Source organism: Crocuta crocuta, unplaced genomic scaffold, assembly GCF_008692635.1.
Source record: "Crocuta crocuta isolate KB4526 unplaced genomic scaffold, BGI_CrCroc_1.0 scaffold270, whole genome shotgun sequence".
Classification (NCBI taxonomy): Eukaryota; Metazoa; Chordata; class Mammalia; order Carnivora; family Hyaenidae; genus Crocuta; species Crocuta crocuta.
In genome coordinates, this window is record NW_027527569.1 from 2,248,094 (window position 1) to 2,270,842 (window position 22,749).

The 22,749-nt window shown below is 33.6% G+C and overlaps 1 protein-coding gene across 6 annotated transcripts in view; it reads right to left on the reverse strand.

Moving 5' to 3' along the window:
• SENP6 (SUMO specific peptidase 6) overlaps positions 1–22,749 on the reverse strand; it is a 109,310-nt gene that overhangs the window by 17,231 nt on the left and 69,330 nt on the right. For 4 of the 6 annotated variants that reach the window (XM_077770200.1, XM_077770191.1, XM_077770187.1 and 1 more), the window contains 8 exons: positions 22,078–22,307; positions 18,570–18,737; positions 13,586–13,619; positions 13,189–13,383; positions 11,997–12,223; positions 10,663–10,772; positions 10,396–10,512; positions 270–392 (listed from right to left, as the gene is read on the reverse strand). In XM_077770200.1, the coding sequence (XP_077626326.1) occupies positions 270–392; positions 10,396–10,512; positions 10,663–10,772; positions 11,997–12,223; positions 13,189–13,383; positions 13,586–13,619; positions 18,570–18,737; positions 22,078–22,307 (1,204 nt within the window). Of the gene's footprint in view, positions 1–269; positions 393–10,391; positions 10,513–10,662; positions 10,773–11,996; positions 12,224–13,188; positions 13,384–13,585; positions 13,620–18,569; positions 18,738–22,077; positions 22,308–22,749 lie in introns of those variants that run through there. The other 2 variants (XM_077770213.1, XM_077770223.1) reach the window with 2 other exon arrangements.

Below are 22,749 nucleotides of genomic sequence, written 5' to 3' on the forward strand. Positions count from 1 at the left end.
GGTAAAACAAAGCCCTCTGTATTAAATAGGCATCCAAGTAATTTTTTTTTTTTAACTATAAGGCATATTTGGGAAATAATGATTTAGATATTGGACCAAAAACCTTTATTGAATTCCAAGTATTCTTAAAGCTTTAGAGTATTATTAATTATATTAATTTTGCTGACAATTAAAAGACATTGCCTCTATATAAATTAAGTACTTTTTTATTAAATTAAACTTTAGAGACTTACTAAAGATCTGTTAAATATTTTTAGAGCTTGACTTACGATAGATTAGTTGTTTCATGTAGATTTCTTCTTTCTCTCTGATTAAGGCGTTTATAGAAAAAAGAACTGAATATATGAATTCGGTCAGCTTCTTCTTTCTTCAGTTTTTCAAGCACCAAATATCTATTTTATTAAAACAAATAAATATAATGAATTTAACAGTTTATATCAGAAACAAACAGTGATCAAGTATCTATTTAGACACCACCATCTCTATTTCTTACAACTAAAAGAATTTATTAGCCAAGTTTACTTCATAGTCTAGACAATGATTAATAGACTATTTTCAAGGAATGAAAGTGATATTTGAGAATAAAACTATGATTTGCAAGATCTGATTTTTTAAAACAAGTGCACATTCATGAACATTCATAGTAACATTTATGATAGCCAAAAAGTGGAAATGACAAAAATGCTCAACTAAACAACAGAAAAATAAAGTGTGTGTGTGTGTGTGTGTGTATACACACACACACATACACACACACACACTGGAATATTATTTAGTAATAAAAAGAAATGAAGTACTAATACATGCTGTAACATGGAATAGCCTTGAAAACATTATGCTAAGTGAACAACACTAGTCTCAAAGGACCACATATTGCATGATTACATGTATATGATATTTTCAGAATATGCAAACTCACAGAGACAGGGAGGAGACAGGTGGTTGCCTATTGCTGGGGGTAGGATTGGAGGGAAATGAGGACTCAATGCTAATGGGTACTGGGGTTCTTCTGAGGGATGAAAATGTTCCAGTATTGATTATGATGGTTATACAACTGTCTGAATATACTAAACCGGTGAATATATATTTTAAGTATTTTTTAAATTGTTTTAGTAATCTCTACACCCAACGTGGGGTTCAAACTCACAACCCTAAGATCAAGGGTCATACACTCTTCCAACTGAGTCAGCGAAGCACCCCCGAATATATATGTGTGTGTGTATATATATATACATTACAAAGGTATGTGCACTATATCTCAATAAAGCTGTTAATCTTTATGAAACGTTTATTCTGTTTTAAATAGTTCAGTTAATAATATATATATATACACACACACATATATATATTTATTTATTAAAACAATTTTTTTAAATGTTTGTTTATTTTTGAGTGACAGAGTACAAGCAGGGGAGGGGCAGAGAGGGAGACAAAGAAAGACACAGAATCTAAAGCAGGCTCCAGGCTCTAAGCTGTGAGCACAGAGCCTGATGTGGGGCTCGAAGCCAAGAACCATGAGATCATGATGAGTCAAAGTCAGACATTTAACCAACTGAGCCACCCAGGCATCCCCTGAATATATATTTTAAATGAGTGAACATTATAAAGGTATGTGCACTATATCTCAATAAAGCTGTTAATCTTTATGAAACGTTTATTCTGTTTTAAATAGTTCAGTTAATAAAACATGAAGACCCAACCATAGACTACTTTTTAAAAAGACAGAAAAAATTAGAAAGAAGTGGGGCACCTGGGTGGCTCAGTCGGTTAAGCATCTGACTTCAGCTCAGGTCATGATCTCATGGTTTGTGGGTTCGAGCCCCACGTTGGGCTCTGGGCTGACAGCTAGCTCAGAGCCTGGAGCCTGTTTCAGATTCTGTGTCTCCCTCTTTCTCTGACCCTCCCCTGCTCACGCTCTCTCTCTCTCTCTCAAAAATAAATAAAACATTTTAATAAAAAAAAATTAGAAAGAAGCCATACAAAAGTGAAATTGTGTTAGTGACTTTTAAAAGTGATCTTACGTGGGTTCTAATTTTTCCTTGCTTGGTTGTTTTTTCTATAGGTCTATATCAAAACAAATAGTGATGATCCTTAATATTATAAAAAGAAATTATGATTGATAATGTTCTTCTCCCTCACAGAAGCAATGCAAATTCAAGCTTATGACCATATTCATTTTATTAATATGAAAAGCATCTGAAAGCCTTGTAAAATCTTACACAGAAACAGCAAATATCCCAAGGACACATCTTTAAGACTGGTCACTTTTATCATAATATTTGAACATTTTCTTTAAGCTCAAGTTCTAATGAAAAGGACATAAACTTCTAAACCAGAACATGCCCTGCACTAGATCTGAATGTAGGACCTATACCACAATGGATGAACCAGACAGCTTTTACTACCCCAAACTAATGGCTACTTTGTAAAATTAAAACGAATAAAGATATAATTCAACTTAAGAAAGGAAAGATAAAAACTGATGCTCTACTTCATGTGTAAATAAATCTATGCTTTTTAATTAAAGTACCTAGTTTTGTCTTTCTGATCTGATTGATATATATCTGTAAGTATTTCTCTGACTATATATAATTCTCGGGATTTTTTTACATACACATATTAGAACTAAAGATTAGTTAGAAGACCTATGTCTCATTTTTTTAGTGATTTTTACTTTTATAATTTATTTTTTTAAAGTAGGCTCTATGCCCAATGTATATTAACAAGGGAAAGGTAAAAACCAAATGATCATCTCAACAGATGCAGCAAAAGCATCTCATAAAGTACAATATCCATTCATAATGAAAACTCTCAACAAAGTAAGTTTAGAGGGAATATACCTCAACATTATAAAAAGCCATATATGAAAAATCGACAGTTAACATATAGAATACCCTAAGGACTCCACCAAGAAACTACTAAAACTGATCAATGAATTCAGTAAAGTGTCAGGACACAAATTTAATCAATAGAAATCTGTTGCATTTCCACACACTAGTAATAAAGTAGCAGAAAGAGAAATTAATAAAATACCTAGGAATATACCTAACCAAAGAAGTGGAAGACCCAGAGTCTGAAAACTATAAAACACTGATAAAAGAAACTAATGATGATAACAAATGAAAAGATATTATATGCTCATGGGTTGAGAGAACTAATACTGTTAAAATGTCCATACTACCCAAACCAATTTGAAGATTTAGTACAATCCCTATCAAAACACCAATGATTTTTATAGATGTAGAACAAGTAATACTAAAATCTGTATGGAACCAGAAAAGATGCAGAACAGCTAAAGCAATCTTGAAAAAGAAGAACAAGGCTAGAGGTATAACAATCTCTGATTTCAAGAAATACTACAAAGTGGTAGTAATCAAAACAAAATGGCACTAGCATAAAAATAAACACATAGATCAATGGAACAGAATAGAGAGTCCAGAAATAAACCCACATTTACATGGTGAACTAATCTAAAATAAAGAAAGCAAGAATATACAATGGGGAGAAGACAGTGTCTTTTACAACTAGTGCCAGGAAAACTGGATGGCTACATGCAAAAGATTAAAACTGGACCACTTTTTTAAACCAAAAACAAAAATAAACTCAAAATGGATTAAAGATCCAAGTGTGAGATCTGAAAACTGTAAAAATCCTAGAAGAAAACACAGGCAGTAATTTCTTTGACATTAGTTACAGAGATGTTTGTCTAGATATGATTCTTCAGGGAAGGGAAACAAAAACAAAATTAAACAATTGGGACTACACAAAAACTAAAACAAAAGCTTTACACAGTGAAGGAAACCATCAACAACATAAAAAAGCAACCTACTACCTGGGAGAAGATACCTGCAAATGATATAACAATAAAAGGTTACTATACAAAATATATAAAGAAGTTATAGAACTCAACATGGAAAAAAAATCAAACAATCCAATTAAAATGGACAGAAGGCATGAATAGACATTTTCCCAAAGACATACAGATGGCCAACAGACACATGAAAAGACACTCAACATCAGTAATCATCAGGGAAATCCAATTCAAAACCACAAGGAGATAATCACCTTATACTTGTCAGGGTAGCTTAAAAACAAAACAAAACAAAACAAAAACCCAAAAAATTAAAAAAAAACAAAACAAGTATTGGTGAAAATGTGGAGAAAAAGAAACCCTCATGCATTGCTGGTGTGAATGCAAATTGGTGCAGCCACTGTGCAAAACAGTAGAAGGTGTCTCAAAAATTAAAAACAGAATTACTATATGATCCCAGTAATGCCACTACTATCAAAGAAAATGGAAACACCAATTTGAAAAGACATATGCACCCCTATGCTTATCAGTGTTATCTAACAATAGCCAAGACAAGTGGTCATCCACAGATGAATGGATTAAAATGCCGTACATACACACAATGGATTATTATTCAGCCATTGAAAAGAATGAGATCTTGCCATATGCAACAACATAGATGGACCTGGAGGGTATATGCTAAGAAAATTAAGTCAGAGAAAGACAATACCGTATGATTTCACTCATGCATGGCATTTAAGGAACAAGATAAACTGAAAACAAAATATAACTCACCCCCACACTTTTAAATACAGAAAACAAACTGGTGGTTGCCCGAGGAGAGGTGGGTGGGTGGGGGTGGGGGGATAGATAATAGAGATTAGGAGTATACTTATCTTGATGAGCACTGAGTAATGTATAGAATTGCTGAACTATTATATTGTAACCTGAAACTAATACAATATTGTATATTAAGAAAAACATTCTGAAAAAAACTTGTTTCCTACCTGTAGAGTTAGAAATGGAAAAAAAATGAGCAGCTCTGGTAACAGCTGAATTACTTGTTTTAATATAGTGAGGTTTAAGATAAAAGTTTCTTTTTAATTCACTTCCAAACATGTCATGAGAGAAACATAAACAGATTTTTCTAAAAACCATGGAATCTGTTAGGTTTCCTTTTCCATTTGGAATGCAGATTTGGATCAGAAAATGCAGAACCTTTAGATAATATAAGTTTAATGTAGTTTTATAGTGCTAATATAAAATGTCAAGGAGCCTCCTGAAAATGTAAAGAATTTCAAGAGTATAAGCTAATACTGTAAAATCACCACCACAATGTAAAGACAGAAGTATGAAATAAACTACAATGTAAACAAAACACAGGCATTCAACTTATATTTTCAGATCCAACTATATGCTATCAAAAACAAAAGCTATTTTAAAACTAAAGAAATACGTAAGTTAAAAGTAAAGGGATGGAGAAATATACACCATGCAAACAAAAACCAAGACAAATCTGGAGTAACTACATTCATTTTGAACAAAGAAGGTTTACACACAGGAGATTATTAAGGATATAGAGAAACAAAGGGTTAATTCTCCAAAAAGGAAAAAACAAAAAAAAACCTGTGTACGCACCTAACAACAAATGTTCAAAATACATAAGGCAAAAATGAACAGATGTACAACATAATGGTTCAACAATTCTATACATTACTCAGTGCTCATCAAGATATATGTGCTCTTAATCTCCATTATCTATTTCACCTGTTTCTCCCCTCCCCCCCCCCCCCCCCCCCCCCCCCCCCCCCCCCNCTTATTTTCAGTTTGTCTTGTTCCTTAAATGACACACAGGAGTGAAATCATAAGGAAAAACAGACATATCTATTATTATACTTGGAGACCCACAACCTTCTCAATAATTGATAAAACAAGTAGGCAGAAAATCAGATGACCCAAATAGCACCATCAAACAGCTTTACCTAATTGACACTCACAGACCAACACTTCATCCAAGAACAGTGGTATTGTTGTGCACATTAACTTAAGATTTTTGGCTTGGTGTCTTAAGGTAGTATACATTAGAATTAAGAGAGAACACCTTTAAAAAAATTATAAAAAATGCAAACATGAAATTTACAATCTTAACAATTTTTTAAACAGGAGACTTAAACTCACAACCCCAAGATCATGAGTTACATGATCCATCAGGTGAGCCAGGCACCCCTCAATCTTAACAATTTTTAAGTGTATAATTCAATAGTGTTAAGTATATTCACATGGTTGTGAAACAAATCTCCAGAACTTTATCTTACAAAACAGAAATTCTATACTCATTAAACAATTCCCCTCATCTTCTGATAACCACCATTTATATTCTTTCCTATAAATCTATTTCAGATACCTAATATAAGTGGAATCATACAGTACTTGTTTTTGTGATTGGCTTATTTCACTTTACATGTCTTCCAGATTCATCCATGGGATAGCATGTGACAGATTTCCTTCCTTTTAAGAACTGAGTAATATTCCACTCTATTGATATATCACATTTTATCCACTCATACATCAATGACATATGAGTTGCTTCCCCCTCTTAGCTACTATGAACATGGGTGTGCAAATTCTTTCAATTCTTTTGGATATATACCCAGAAGTGGGATTGCTGGATCATAGGGTAGTTCTATTTTCAATTTTTGAGGAGCCACCCTACTGTTTTCCTCAGTGGCTCTACTATTTTACATTCCTACCAGCAGTGTACAAGGATTCCAATTTGTCCACATAATGGGCAACACTTATTTTTTTTTTTTTTTTTTATGGGAGCCATCCTAATGGGTATGAGATAATAACTCATTGTGGGTGTGACTTATATTTCTCTGATAGATAATATTGAGAATTTTTTTTTTTTTATTGTTGGTCATCTGTAGGAGATAACATCTTTTGACCTAGCTAGGAAGAACTCTGAACTCAAATGCGTTTGTTAGAGGTCTCAGAGGAGTCTTAACATCTGCAAAGTTAAGCATTTAAAATCTTGGGTAGTTTCTCTTGCTAGCAAATCTATGATACATTTTCTAACTTACTGAAACATATTCCATTACCATTTAAATCTTCAAAAGGAAAAACAGTACCTTTGAAAATGGTATATAGTTAACATAATAGGAATATAATATTATCCTCTGATGTTAAGTATAATATCCTGATGGTTGACAATGCTGTTACTGTCAGTTTTGTTTAGTTGTTATATCAATTGTAGAGGGAAATTAAAGTCTCTAGCTATATTCATAGATGTGTCTGTCTTTTTAGATCAGTCTGTTTTTGTTTCACATATTTTGTAGCTCTGTTGTATGGTACGCACCCATTTAGGATTGCTACGTCTTCTTGGTAGACTCACCTACCATTGTATAGTGTCTCTCTTAGCCCTGATAGTTGTTTTGGTTCTTAAGCATATTTATTTATTTATTTTTATTTATTTATTTAGAGAAAGAGAGAGAGAAAGAGAGAAAGCCTGCGAGTGGAGGAAGAGAGACAAAATCCCAAGCATGCTCCACACTGTCAGTACAGAGCCTGATGTGGGGCTTGAACCCACAAACCATGAGATCATGACTCAAACCAAAATCAGGAGTCAGACACTCAACAAACTGAGCCACACAGGCACCTCTTAAGTTTATTTTTCTGATGATAACATAGTTAACTCCTGCTTTAATATTTGCATGGCATATCTTTTTTCATCCTTTAACTTTCAACTTACATATATTATTATCTTTGAAGTCACTTTTTTGTAAACAGGACATAGTTGGGCTATGGTGTTTAATCCACTCTCTGCTGATCTTGGTCTTTTAACTGAAATAAATAGTGCATTTAAATTGAATATAGTTAATAATAGGCTCTTTCTTCTAGATCACTGAGTCTTTCCTGTCTTCTTTATTTTGCTATTGAGCCCATCAAAGTTTTTGTTACTATAATTTTAGTTCTAAAATTTCCATTTCTTTCTTCTTTACATCAATTTTTTCTAAGTTTCATGTATGTTCATAATTGTTCATTAAAGAATTTTTATAATGGATGCTTTAAAATCTATCATTTATTTTTTTTAGTTTATTTATTTTTGAGAGGAAAAGAGAGAGCAGGGGAGGGGCAGAGAGAGAGGAAGAGAATCCCAAGCAGGCTCTGTACTGTCAGAGCAGACCCTGATGCAGGGCTTGAACCCACAAGAGAGATCATGATGTGAGCCGAAATCAAGACTCAGACACTTAACCTACTGAGCCACCCAGGTGCCCCTGTCATAATTCTAATATCTATGCCATCTTGGTGTTGATTTCTCATTCAGTTTGAGATCTGTATCTTTCTTGATAAGTAATTTTTGTGCTTTAGTAGGCCTTCCTGGGCACTGCCTTTCAATGGATGCAGTGGGCTCCACTTCATTACTGGAGCCTGATGTGGGTAATTCCACCAGGTGGACGTGGAAATTCAAGTTCTCTACTAGGCCACCATTGTTATTAGAGGTGGAGGGGCTCTATGTTACTGATAAGTAAGGGATGAGAGACTCCCCACTAGGCCTCCAGTGATACCACCTGTCCTGAAAAGGGAGAGAATATAGTACCTCATTATCCCCCAGGGACCAGGGTGCAGGTCCAGCTCTATATTTGACCCTGATTAGCCCAAGGTCACTATGACCTTAAAGTTACTTTTAGCCCTTATCTACCTTGAAGTCTGCTGCACTGACACCATTAAATGTATCCTTATTTAAAGCCTTCACTTCCCTTCAATTTCATGACATAACTCTCTCCAGATTTTTCTTCTTACCTATCAGATCCTTCAGAATTTATTCAAGAGAATGTTTCTTCCCTGTCTCTCATTAACTCTCCAAATTCTGTCCTTACAGCCCGTTTTCTCATTCTATATTTCTACCTAAGCAATTTCACCCATTCTCATAATTAAACTACCATTTGCAAAATAAAGCCTCCTAACTATACGTCTCCAGGCCAGAACACAAATGACCTCCAGAGCCAAATATTCAACTGCTTATTGGCACTGTCCCTTCTGTTGTTATCAAAGACATCTAAAAGGAAACTCATCTTGTCCTCCACCCAAATCTGTTCTGTTTTTGCATTCATTGCCTCACACGTAGTAACAAAATCATTTAGCAGTTCTCATTAGTCAGAAAGCTAGGAGTTATCTGCCATCCAATCCTCTCCTTCTTAATATCCATTCAATCAGTTGTTAAGCAACTCTACCTCCTAAAAAACATTTTATTTTTCACTCCAAATAAAATGCCGTAATCAGGCTTCTTATAGCACCTTAAATCATCTCTCAACTACACAACCACAGTGAACATTCTTGTCAAAATGATCTGAAGGAAGCTCAATTATAATATCACTTCTCTGATCAAAACCTTTCACTCTTTAAAACAATGATTTCTTGGGGCGCCTGAGTGGCTCAGTCAGTTAGGCGTCTGACTTCACCTCAGGTCATGATCTCACGGTTGGTGGGTTCGAGGCTCTGTGCTGACAGCTAGCTCAAGAGTCTGAAGACTGTTTCAGATTTTGTATCCCCCTCTCTCTCTGGCCCTCCTCTGCTCATGCTGTCTCTCTCTCTCAGAAATTAAAAAAAATAAATAAACAAACAAACATTGAAACAATGATTTCTTGTCCCAAACTGTTGGCTGCAACCATGAATAGGCTATAATACCAATTCAGCAGCTTTCAACAACCAGTTCTTTAAAAAATACATTGTTTTATGAAATACATTTGAATAAACTAGAAAAATATATTTTTTAAGTTTATTTATTTTGAAAGCCTGACTTGGGGGCTTGAACTCATGAACAGTGAGATCATGACCTAAGATGAAATCAAGAGTCAATGCTTAACCGACTAAGCCACCCAGGTGCCCCGAATAAACTAGAAAATATTGGCAAGTGCTAGATATACTGATCGGTAAGTTCTATTTTGTTTCATATACAGACTCATTTTATATCACAAACCAGTAAACACATACAAACTTAAACACAAAGAAACACTGCACACACATGTATAAGCATGTATATACTGGGTCATGATGTAAGCTCTTCCAGGAAAGCTTTTTGGTCCCTCATATTCCCTACCCATGAAGAGAATGAAACATTCATTTGCTGCTGTAGTCATACCATGTACATGCTTCTGTCAAAGCTTTAATCCCATATTTCTGTTCCTTACAAGACCATAAACTTCTAACACAGTATGTGGCACACAGCTGGCAGTTGATGACATACCAAGTAAAATATCATACTTTTGTGCTTACACACAATTTATTACCTAACCTAGGGTAGTAACAATTTTTTAAAGGCCTGAGGCAGTATAACGATTAATACAATAATCTAGCATTAATGAACATGCTGTATATGCTAAGTATTTTCCTAGTGCTTGACATGTATTAATTTTCATACCCTTTAGATATTATTCTCATTTTTTTAAATGAGAAAACACACAAGTGGGGCATTAAATAATTTCCCAAATGTCACATAAGTCGTAGTGATGGAATTCAAAACTCAAAACAGTTTTGACTCTAGAAAACAAAAATATACATTACAGAATGTTAAAGATGTGCTAAAAGAAAGTAGAAAATTAACTTACTTCAAATAAAAGTCTATAATAACATCATTTAAAAATTCTCCTTCACTTAGACAGTGTAGGTCCTCATTAGTAACGGAGATGCCTCCCTTAGCTGGAGGTGGTGGATATACTATCAATCTGTAACAAAGTAAAACAAACAAAAAAACACAAGCAAATGAACATATATATATGTGTGTGTGTGTGTGTGTGCGCGCATGTATAGAATTGAAACTTAATAAATCAGAAAAGAAATTTAAAAGCATTGCAAATGTAAATAAATACTCTCACTTTTCTACAGGGCCCATGAAGATGGTATGATTCTCTCCAGTTTCTTCCTCATCATCAAAAAACTGGAATTCTTGTTTGTTTTTAAGTTGTATTTTAGATTCAAGGGATACCTAGTAAAGGAAATGATCAGTTTACAAAGTCAATTGAGAAATGTTTCACTAAAAAAACAAACAAACAAAAAACCCACCCAAGCACAAGGCAAGAATACTTTTCAATTAAAATTGAAGTGGTATCTTATCTAAGATCTCTATCATCCTTATTTAGATTATGTCTGTAAATCCAAAGAACAAATATAATGGTCTTTTCCTCTGAGAGTGGAGGCCTATCTAAGTTCAATGGCTAGGCAATCCATGGGACTGGGAGGAGAGGTTCAGGGATGGCAGTCCAACGAGCTTCAGTTCCCCAGAATAAAGAAGTCCTTAAAGAACCCTGCACTGAAATTTCACTCTACTGCAGCTGCCTACGGCTCCAGTTGCTCTTTTCTTCCTCGTTAATAATCTCTTATAGCAAGTTTTACAAAAGAAGCAGAATGATCCCCCTTCCTTCTGTTCTCTTCCTCAACCCACTTACCATGTAAACAGCTCTTCTCTGGTGAGACCTTGCTCAACTTCACCAAGATTGTGCCTTGGATAGCCCTATTTCCAATCTGTAGTAGGTTGGAAGATTTTAAATATTTCTAATAAATTAAGTCAGTAAAATTCAGTTGCAGGATAAGGGGACAAATTTTTATTATTTAACACTATACTATGTGTTATGATAGTATACAGCCTTTGGTTCAGGTGGCTTCAGAATTACCTACTATATGATTAGTTATTCTAGAATGGGATATATATGTTGACAGTCACAGTCAAATGGTATGTATTCTTTGGTTCTCAAATGTTCAATCATGTGTGCGCATGGTACATATAAATGTACATCAAGGACCAAAATTCCTATATTTGTACTGAATCCAGTACATCACTGGGAATCACTAGCAAATTTAAGAGTAATGATTAATTTGAATGTAGCAGTATATGAACGTGTATATTTAGACTGGGGTAAAAAGAAAGAAAGATAAAGGAAAAAGACAAGATGAAAAGATAATACAGTGTGGAGAGGAGCTAGAAATACTTCTGAGACCTGTACCAAGTACTATTTGTGTCCCAATTCACCTACCTACCACTAATGTTCTGACATAACATAGTTTATAAATCACATATAAAAGCAAGTAATTCTGAAATAGAATTAAAAAGATATAACTCCAAAATGGGCAGTATGATAGATAATGAAACACATTTCCCTTTAAAGCTACACATTACTTTAAATTGCATTAAAAAACTAAAAAACATAATTACATTTTTAATTTTGTTTTCTTTTTGCCCACAATTTCCTTTGATGCTCTCTTCATAGGTTCTTGTACAAGCAACAAGTCTGCTATTGGCTTCTTCAAAAGGAATTTTCGCGAAAAAATTGGACACCTTATTCTTTATACCAATGTCAGTAATGATACTTTCAAATACCAGATTTGCCTGAGGATCAAGGCCGTTTTGAAATATTAAAATTATGTATTGTTCTTCCAAATCTGAAAAAAAAAATGTAACTTTAAGTCTGAAAGAAAAAAATAGGTCGATATTAGAAAAAGAGTAACAACTAGTTATTTCCAAGGATATCACTAGAAATCCTCGTGCAAATGTTTAAAATACTGTTTGGTATACAGTGGACATGTAATAAATACTGAAATAAAGACCAATGACAGTGTCATCTAACAATGTCACCTAAAAGTTATTAAAAGGAACCAGGACACATGACCCTAGCAGCAAGCTTAAGAGCAGAGCTCTTCACGGATGTAACTAATTTACTTCATCTAATAGGATCCAAATATATTAAGTTTTAAATATATTTCAGTTAACATTTTTGTCAAACACAAATAAGTGCACAAAATTGCCAGGTGCACTATTAGTATCTCCAGAGAATTTAACTGCAAAAACCTACTATTCACTAATATATCAATTCTTATAGCTTTAATAGTAGCTATGATTTATTCATCATTAAGATGAAGCAGCAGTTACTGCTGAAAAGTATTTACCTTACAATTAGTCATCCTATGTCCTAACTCTTAGAGGTGAAGGGATACAAACTGGAAAATTACATCTATTACTGCAGAGAATGAAGACCCATTCTAAGAAGCTGCAAACTTCCTATTCAGGATGTTTCAAAGATCCCAGAATTATATGGCTGATTTACATTTAGCACTCCTACCAGTGCATGAAATTCTTTTCATTTTACTCAGATTCTGGTTTTAAAATAAGGAATGCAGGGTTTGTTTGTTTTTTTTGAGTTTTAACCCATTTTGAAAACCTAAATGGGTAAACCTGGGTTTTATCTTTAGAACTTCCTCTTTCTGTGGGCTTTTTTCCTCATTTATAAAATGGGAGAAGTAATACAGATCTTTCAAGATCACTGAAAGGATTGTAGATAATACACATCTAAGACATCTATTCAAGTGCTCTCACACTATATTATTATAATGTGTACCACAAAACTTACTTGTTAATTTATTTATCCCCTTAGAATCATTCCAAACTTTATCCTCCATATTCATTTGCAGTTGCATGCTCAGCTTTTGATAAACTGCTGGTATCGTCTGAAGAAATACGACTGGTAATTTTCGGACATTACACCATTCACATTTAGTTAGATCAGAGGTATTTAAAGTAATCCCTACAGGATCATTTTCTGGTTCTGGAGGAAAATAAATGGAAATAGAAAAGGAATCAATTCTTAAAATCATGAATGGAGGAAATACACTATTGAGAAACATGCCTTTTGCTAAGAAAACATATGTAAAAACAAATTCACCTTCATGAATATCATTTAATATTTTATTCCTGTGTTTTTATTGTAAACAAAGCTTTAGTGAGTAAAAAGACAAAAAATAGCTTACCTTCTAGCTGTATCTTGATAAAATCTAAACAAAACTAAAAAATAAGATAGATACATTAGTACCAATCATAAACTTAGGAAGATTTTGCTACAAATACCCTAAGTGACATATTGTTATTTGAGACTTAGACTATCGAAAGCAGAAAAACAAAGCCATTTACCATGTACTTAAATGTGAGATATCCTCCCTATTACAAATTATCCTTCAGAAAGGCAAGCCTTTTTATTCAAATACTTAGAACGTTTCTTCTATTGGTTTATTTCTTAGAACTTCAAAGAGATGTTGACAGAATATTATAATGAACACCTGAATACCCTTTACCTAGATTCACCAACTGTTAAAATTTTGCCACACCTATCCCCAATCACTCTATGTACATATACTCCCTTTGGCTAAACCAGCATAAAGCAAGCAGAGGGCACCGTGACATTCCCTCCCCAAGTCCTCCAGCATATATCTCCCAAGAACAAGGACAGTCTCCTATACAACCAAAACAGCATTACCACACCAAAGAAAATCAAGATTAACTACATCCAACATATATTTCTTACTCCAATTTTCCCAACTGTTCCAAATTTTCCTTTTTTGTGTTTTAACTTCCCCAATCCATAATTCTGTCAAAGTTAAATTTGTCTCTTTTGTCTACCTTAGTCTAGACCAGAAATATGACACCCTCTGTTCCTCATGACATGACCTTTGAAGAATCCAGGCTAGGTTCTACAAAATATACAACACCTTGAACTTGTGTTTCCTCAACTTAAAATTCAAGCCATGCATTTCCAGCAAATATAGCACATAGGTAATGTCTTATACCTCCTACTACATCACACTGGAAGACACAGGATGTCAGGCTATCCGATTACTAATAACAAGCTTAATCACTTGGCAAAGGCAGTGTGTCAGGTCTTTCCACTGTAATGATATATTTTTCCCTCAGTAATTAAGTAATAATCTGTGGAGAGATGCTTGAAAGCTTATGGGGGCGCCTGGGTGGCTTAGTCGGTTAAGCGTCCGACTTTCGCTTAGGTCATGATCTCGCGGTTCGTGGGTTCGAGCCCGGCGTCGGGCTCTGTGCTGACTGCCAGCTCAGAGCCTGGAGCCTGTTTCAGTCTGTGACTCCCTCTCTCTCTGACCCTCCCCTGCTCATGCTGTCTCTCTCTCTCTCTCTCTCTCTCCTAGAAATAAATAAAACATTAAAAAAAAATTTAAAAAAAAAAAAGAAAGCTTATGAATATCTTGTTTCCTAATAACCTTTCTGCCAATAGTTTTAGTATCTACTGAAGATTTTGCCTCAGTTATTATTGGTAGTTATAAAAAGGTTATTTGCTAATCATTTTAACATGGAGACAACATATTAAGTTAATATATCCTCAATTAATACTCATTTCCTGTGTTATCATTAAGAGTATGAAAAAGGCAGACAAGAACTTAAAAATGCATTTAAAAATAAGTTGGAAGACACCTGGCTCAGGTGGTAGAGCATGCAACTCTTGATCTCAGGGTCATGAGTTCAAGCCCCACATTTGGGATGGAGCCTTCTTATAAATAAGTAAGTTGGAATGATATACAAAAGAATGAACAGATACATGAAAAGCAAGTTTATTAGTAAAATGTTCATGGCAGAATCTAGCTGGGAGTTTTATGAGCATTCACTGTAAAAGTATTTCAACTCTTCTGTTCAAAAGTTTTCACAATGTAGACGAGCTCCTGAATGGCTCAGTTGGTTAGGTATTGGACATTAGATTTTGGCACAGGTTACGATCTCATGGATAATGAGATCGAGCCCCACATAGGGCTCTGCACTGATGGTGTGAGGCCTGCTTGGGATAATTGTTCTCCTTCTCTCTCTTTTTCAAAATAAATTAACATTTTTAAAAACTAAATTAAAATTTTCACAATGAAGAAAAGGAAGCAAAGAAATATAAATTTAGTAACTATTACAACAATTACTAAGTCTAGAATGTCACTAAATATACCTTCTAAAGACTATGTAGGTAATATGATAAATGGGGGCACCAGGAATGCTTGCTTGTAGCTCAGGAAACATTCCAACGTATATAGAAGCTGAAGTTACATACTTTAAAAAGTATGTAACATGACTCAAAAAGTGGCAATAAAGATGATAGAGAACACTAATGTCGAAGCATTTGAATAAAATTGTTTTATGAGATATAAGAGTAGAAAGAAGCATATCTAAGTATCTGTCATTTAAAACTTGTATGTAACTAAATTACAAGTAGACACTGGGCTACTTCCCCATCATATCTATGAGTTTCTAAATTTAAGTAGCTGAAAACCTTGATTTTATATCTTCTAACTGGAAAAATGAGGGATTGTATTATATTTGGGTATAAATGCTATTCCTAATAATGTAAGCCATTTTCCTGTACATTAAAAGTATTTACTTTCGAATAAAATTGTCACTTCTAAGGGTATCTGGCTGGCTCAGTTGGTAGAGCATATGACTCCTTATTCTCAGTGTTGTAGTTCAAGCCCCACAATAGGCATAGACAGATTACTTAAAATGAAGATAAAATAAAGATTTAAAGCTGGGGCATTTCTAGATAGTATCAATTCTTACACTGAATGAATTTAAAATAATTAAATTATCCAATAATAGTGAGCTTTGATAAAAAAATTATAATAAAACATGATTAATGACGACATGGAAGATAAATCATTTCACTATAAAATATAAAGCGATTATATTCAAGAAGAAAATGTCAAATTATCTTTAATACATTATCTGAAGAAATTACAGATTAATTATACTTCATCAAAGAATGTTCTTTGGAAAAATCCCATGGTACAAGGAAAGTTAACACCACAGATCGCAAAATTCCACATTTTATTTTTTTTAAATGTTTTTTATTTATTTCTAGGAGAGAGAGAGAGAGAGAGACAGCATGAGCAGGGGAGGGCCAGAGAGAGAGTGAGTCACAGACTGAAACAGGCTCCAGGCTCTGAGCTGGCAGTCAGCACAGAGCCTGACGTGGGGCTCGAACCCACAAACCGCGAGATCATGACCTAAGTGAAAGTCGGACGCTTAACCGACTAAGCCACCCAGGCGCCCCAAAATTCCACATTTTAAGCACAACTTTTTGGCTGAAATATCACTTAAGCATTTAAAGAAAAAACCTGTATGAACACATTTTATATTACATATACTGCCTTTTCTTTAAGTAAATCCATGAAGTTAGTTTTCTTCACTAGATCATATATAAACTAATCTATAACTTTCATATAAAAAACGTTCATTCTGATTTTAGTGTAATGTAGTTTTTTTTTAAAAAAAGTAATCTCTGTATCCCATGTGGGGCTCAAACTCACAACCCGGAGATCAAGAGTCCCATGCCCTACTGACTGAGCCAGCCAGGCCCCCTAATGAAGTTCTTGATAGCTAGCCTTGAGACCAAATATACAACTTTCAACCAAATGTCTAAATTGCCAGCAAAGCCTTAATTATCATATTGAAAAGTTCTGATTAACAGTGTTAATGTGGAAAAAAGCCAGAAAACATATAGGGTACCCCTGAGATTTTTTGAGCTATTTTGACTTAGAATGACACATTTGTTAACTGACAGAAACCAGGAAAGACAATGTGTACTATGAAGACTTGTAACAAAACACAAATTTCATAAATCAACCTTGACATATGTTTCAATGTTATTGGGTAATAATGGATAGTCTAGTCTATATTTAATTTGCTTTAAATATCTGGAGTACTTCTAGTTTTTAAATGGTGAGAAGCTGGAGTTTTTTATTAAAAAACAAACAAACAAACAAACGTGGGGCACCTGGGTGACTCAGTCAGTTAAGCACTGACTCTTAATTTTGGCTCAGGTCATGCTCTCACAGTTCCAGCCCAGCATTGGAATCTGTGCTGACAGTATGGAACCTGTTTGTGATTCTCTCCATCCCAATCTCTCTCTCTGCCCCTCCCCTGTTTGCATGCTCTCTCTCTCAAAATTAAAAATTAAAAAAAAAAATGTAGGTTTTATATACAGCTTTGCTCTGATAAGAAATCAAGTCCATATTTTATTTTCTCGTATATTAACCTACATATATTTTTTTCTTTTTGGTCATATTGTATCCTGAAGCTATGAATCCTAAAAAATAAATAGCTATTACTTACTACAATTTAAATAGCAACAGTAAAATTACCTTTTAACTTTCCTTATGTGACATAATGTGTTTTCTTAAAGACAATGCTTTATGTATAAAGAACAGTAATGGGGACTAGGTCTGAAAGAATTGATGGAAACAGACAGGTGGGGAAGCCAAGTTAAGTAATTATAAAATAAAAACTTACAAACTAAGTGTAATGCTATAGAAAGATTAATCTACCAATAATATACAGAATACATTAGAAAGAAGAAAAATGATGGTTAAGAAGGCTGGTTATATTATATTAAAATTTCAAATACAAAATACACATTTGAATTAAATCAGTAGCAGCAGAATAATAGGTATGACAAGTAAGATAAAGGAACTATATACAAAGTCCTTTGGGCTTTGTGGACACTGAACTAGCCCAAAAGCACACAGTGCCTCTTAGGTGGTGATTATATTCCAATAATCTATTTCCAGGAGTCTTAATGTTGCAAGACATTTTTCTACAGACCCTAAAGCTTCTGGATTCTTCTTTCTTTCATTATCATTCTTTAAAATTTTCTTTTCATGCACTGAGCTGGCATGAAAATAAATCAGTAACATATTGGTTTTCTAACTCAGTGAGAATAAGTATCTTCCTATGATGGATATGTCACTATCTTGAACATTACAAGTTTTTACCCACTGATTATTACTGTATGGAGCTGTTTATAATGGTCTATATACTCCTAAAGCAATCTGAAATCTTGAAATGATTTTAATATTCTATTAAATATCTTAATTTATAAATTTAAAAATGTTATACATTAGCCTTAGCCATGGAAGTTTGAATCTTATAATTGTTACAGTAAAAACCTTAAGAATTACTTACAATTACAGGTTCTATTAATAGTCGGAAGAGTGTTCCCACTCGTATACTTCGACAGTTTAAAATGACACTGTCATAGCTTTGGCAGCTTAAAGATACAGGATCAACTAAAGTTTCTTGAGATGTCACTTTACGACGTTTTAGAGGTGTGGTGACAATAGAATTACCAAACTGAAAAAGAAAAAAAAATTTCACTTTATGAGCAACTAAAACAAGGCTGAAACTAAGGAGACATATGCAAAGAAGACCCAACAACAAATATAATTATCAAAGCATAAAAAACTGATTTTACTTCAACAGAGGATGCAAATGATTACGGATTTCATATAACACAAATCCCTCCTATTTTGTCCAGCTATACTTTACACCTAGTCATTACTTGAAATTCCAGTAATAGCACATCACTGAGAAATGGTACTTTGGGAATTTGACTACCTAGGTCCAAATCATAGCTATACCACCTTGTAATCATCTGATTTTTAAAACAATAATAAATCCTTAAGTTTTGATTTCCTAAACTATAAAATATGAAGAGTATCTATTCAAATGAGCTAAAGTATAAAAGCAGTTGAGCACTGGGCTTCATGCACAGTAAAATGCTGGATAAAAGTTAGCTAGTAATAGTGATGGTGGTTGTAATATTTGGATTAAACTAGAAATTCTTTAGAGATCAGATAATTTAGAGGAATGGTTATTTACACTACAGAAAGATTCTTTTTTAACATATTTTAAAATGTTAAAGTACCTCATTTGTTAAAATTTCAGTCACACATGCAGATTAATCATAATATAAAATACTGTTTTAGAAGTATATAATTTAAAGGAAACTAAAGTTATGCTAAAAACTTCATTATAAGAATAAAACATGATTTTGATAGAAAGCAAGAAAAAAAATCCACTGCACAGAGATAGGCACTATTCTCCTACTGTTCTCCTAGAATCATTTCAACAATCTATGGAATAGGAAAAAATATGTATTAAAATATTATGTATGTATATATGTATCTATATCTCTACAATTATGCACACATACACGTTTATTTCTGAAAACTTATTTTTCAGGTTCATTAATAGATTAATCATGAATATTTTCCCAAATTATTAACAGAAATGTATTAAAGAGGTTAGCTTTTTTAGTTTCAGAGTTATTTCTTCAAATATAATGTTATTTAGTTTAATAATCAAATAGATAATTTAAGAGCAGCTCCAGTTGAATCCAAAGTGGAAAGACAGAATCTATAAGTACATGGTCCACATCCTCCCAGAGAGCCTCTAAAAGAACACTGAGGAACCCTTACTATTCACTGTGCCAGTCTGAAAACTTCATCCACAAACTTCATCATATGGAAATCCATTATTTATTTAACTGAACCCTCCTACGCTAGACATGTGAGTTCTTTCTGACCTTACCACATGACAATGCTATTCTCCCCCAGCATTTTTGCAGCTAAATAAAGGTATAAAAAAAACTATTGTCAAATCACCCTCCAGCATAGTTATACCAATTTACACACCCAACATTCCATTTCTTCAACACTAAAAAAATGATAGACTATTATATACTTTAAAATTTTTCAACCATCTGACAGTTAACAAAATATATTCTAATTTCATTTTCAGTACTTCACTGCATTTTAAAAACTCTATTCATTTCCTTTCCTTGTTTTTACATGGATTGCTTTTATTTCTTAATTTTTTAAGAAAAAAAAAACTATATAAAAGACCAACTCACACTTTGTCACACAGTTCAGTTTTCCCCCACTCACATTTACCCATCAAATTCAGTTTATGATATTTTGGTACACTGTTCTGTACTTTTCACTTACTAGTATGTATTCATCTCTTTACTGTTTTTGCTTACGCTGAAATACTTAGAAAGGCATTCCCAAGATTATGTTAAAACTATTAGTCTATATTTCTTCTATGATCATGATTCTTTGTTTTTCCATTTTAACAACCAGTATATGTTTCCATATTTTTATCTATACTGATAACAATTCCTGACATTTACACACATACATAATTTTTTAAGTTTATTTTGAGAAAGAGAGAGAGAGTGTTTGCATGCATATAAACATGAGAGGGGAAGAGAGAGAGGGAGAGAATCCCAAGCAGGCTCTGCACTGACAGCCCCCCAATGGAGGGCTCAATCTCACGAACCGTGAGATCATGACCAAGCCAAAATCAAGTGTAGGACATATGGGGCGCCTGGAGAGCTCAATTCAGTGAGCATCTGACTCCTGATATCAACTTAGGTCATGATCTCAGGGTCATGGGATCAAGCCTCGCATTAGCTCCGCACTCACCGAGGATTCCACTCCACCTGCTTGGGATTCTCTCTCTCTCCCTCTGCCCTTCCCTTCCATTTGTATACTCTCTCTCTTTAAATAAAATAAATAAGTAAAATAAAAAGAGTGAGACAGTTAACCAGCTGAGCCACCCAGGTGCCACACACACATGTAATTTTTTAACATACAAGTTTTTTATTTTTTAAAAAATAAAGTTTAAAAAACTTTATAAAAAAGAAAATATGCATATATTTCTGTGCCTTCATATTGGTAGGTAGCTACCAGAACCATAGAAATCATAAAAGCCACTGATATAGTTCTAATTTTCAGCCAATGGCTACATAATCATCTACATTATGGATACAGCATAAGTTTTTCAGCCATTTCCACATTAATTGACAATGATTATGTTTGCATCTATTTGTCAATAATCATGTTTATACATATGGTCTTACATACTCTTTTTCTGCAGGGAGGAGTTTCTTTTGAGACTGAGTCTAGAGAATGAATTTCCAGTCAGTCATTCAATACACATTCAAAAAATCTTAACAGATGTTTTTACACCGCTTTCCCCACTTGATCTTAGCCAAAAGCCTGAGAAGCGATAACACTGCTTTCCCAAAAGGCTACAACAACTTTGTCTTCCATCTGCAAATTGGAAAAGTACGCTTTCCCTTGAATTCTAGTCAGCAGTCCGTATTAACTGATTTTGTATTAATTCTGAGTGTTAACTTTATCTGAATTTTCTCTTTGTCTTTTCCTTTCTTTAGATTACAAAGTACAAACATTCCTTTCTAGATCTATTTATTGACATAATTTCTGTTATTTTTTGATACCTGAACATTTTGAAATTTTTATATATTACATATAAAATAAAACATAACAAAACAACAGTATCCTAGAATAATACACTCCAGTTAAAATGACATCTTCCTGTCCACTACATTATACAAAAGTATACTTGTTTATACTTATATTTCACTTGTAAGGTTGATTTTTTTTTTTGTTGAATTTTTTACTCTTTAAGCTTTTAATTTAATAGAAACTTATTTTTATATGTTTTAATATTCTTTTAAATAATCTTGCAAGCGGTACGTTAAGCCCCACTTAATAAATAATGTGTCTTTTTCTCCCTATGACATTGTCAAATAACCCTCCAAAAAAAATTTATATCCCAAAGGGGAGAGTTAATCTGAGTGAAGGTCAATAAATGTGAAAAGTACCTGGTCTTTCATTCTTGCTTTTCTTGGCAATGTAACTGTATTTAACTCTGAATCTGCTGGAATGCTTCTTAGTTCATGCTCTACTCTACAGATATTTTCGTTTAGTGCTGCTTCTACTTTTCCAGTGGATGGTGCTGGGGAAGAACATGCTGAATCAGCAGGTTGAGGAGATATGCTTTCTCTTCTGTTAGTCCTGTCATTGTCATCATCATCATCACTGGACAAAATGACTATAAAGAAAATGTTAAATACTTCAGGTATTTCATTTCTGTCAGTTAATGGGAAATATACCAAATTTGCTTTGGATCTCCTCTAGAACTAAGACTGATAAAAACAAATGAAGATATAATCCATTCTATCTGATTAAAAGTTAAATTTGAAAACAATTAAAAATAAAGAAAGAATAAGAACTGGCATCTTTCTTTATATAGACTATACAAATGTGAAATTATCCTATAGTCCATTACCATTACCCACACAAGATATGCACACAAGTTACAGCAAAATTTAACCATCTGTCATAGAGTTCAGAGTTCTAGAAAGTCTCAAGTATGAAGATAACCTGCATAGAAACTGTGCACAAAATAGTATGCATTGTAAATGTGTGTGGAACTCCATGGGACCAAATAATTTTATTTCACATAGGAAATCACTAAAATCATAGTAGGTCCT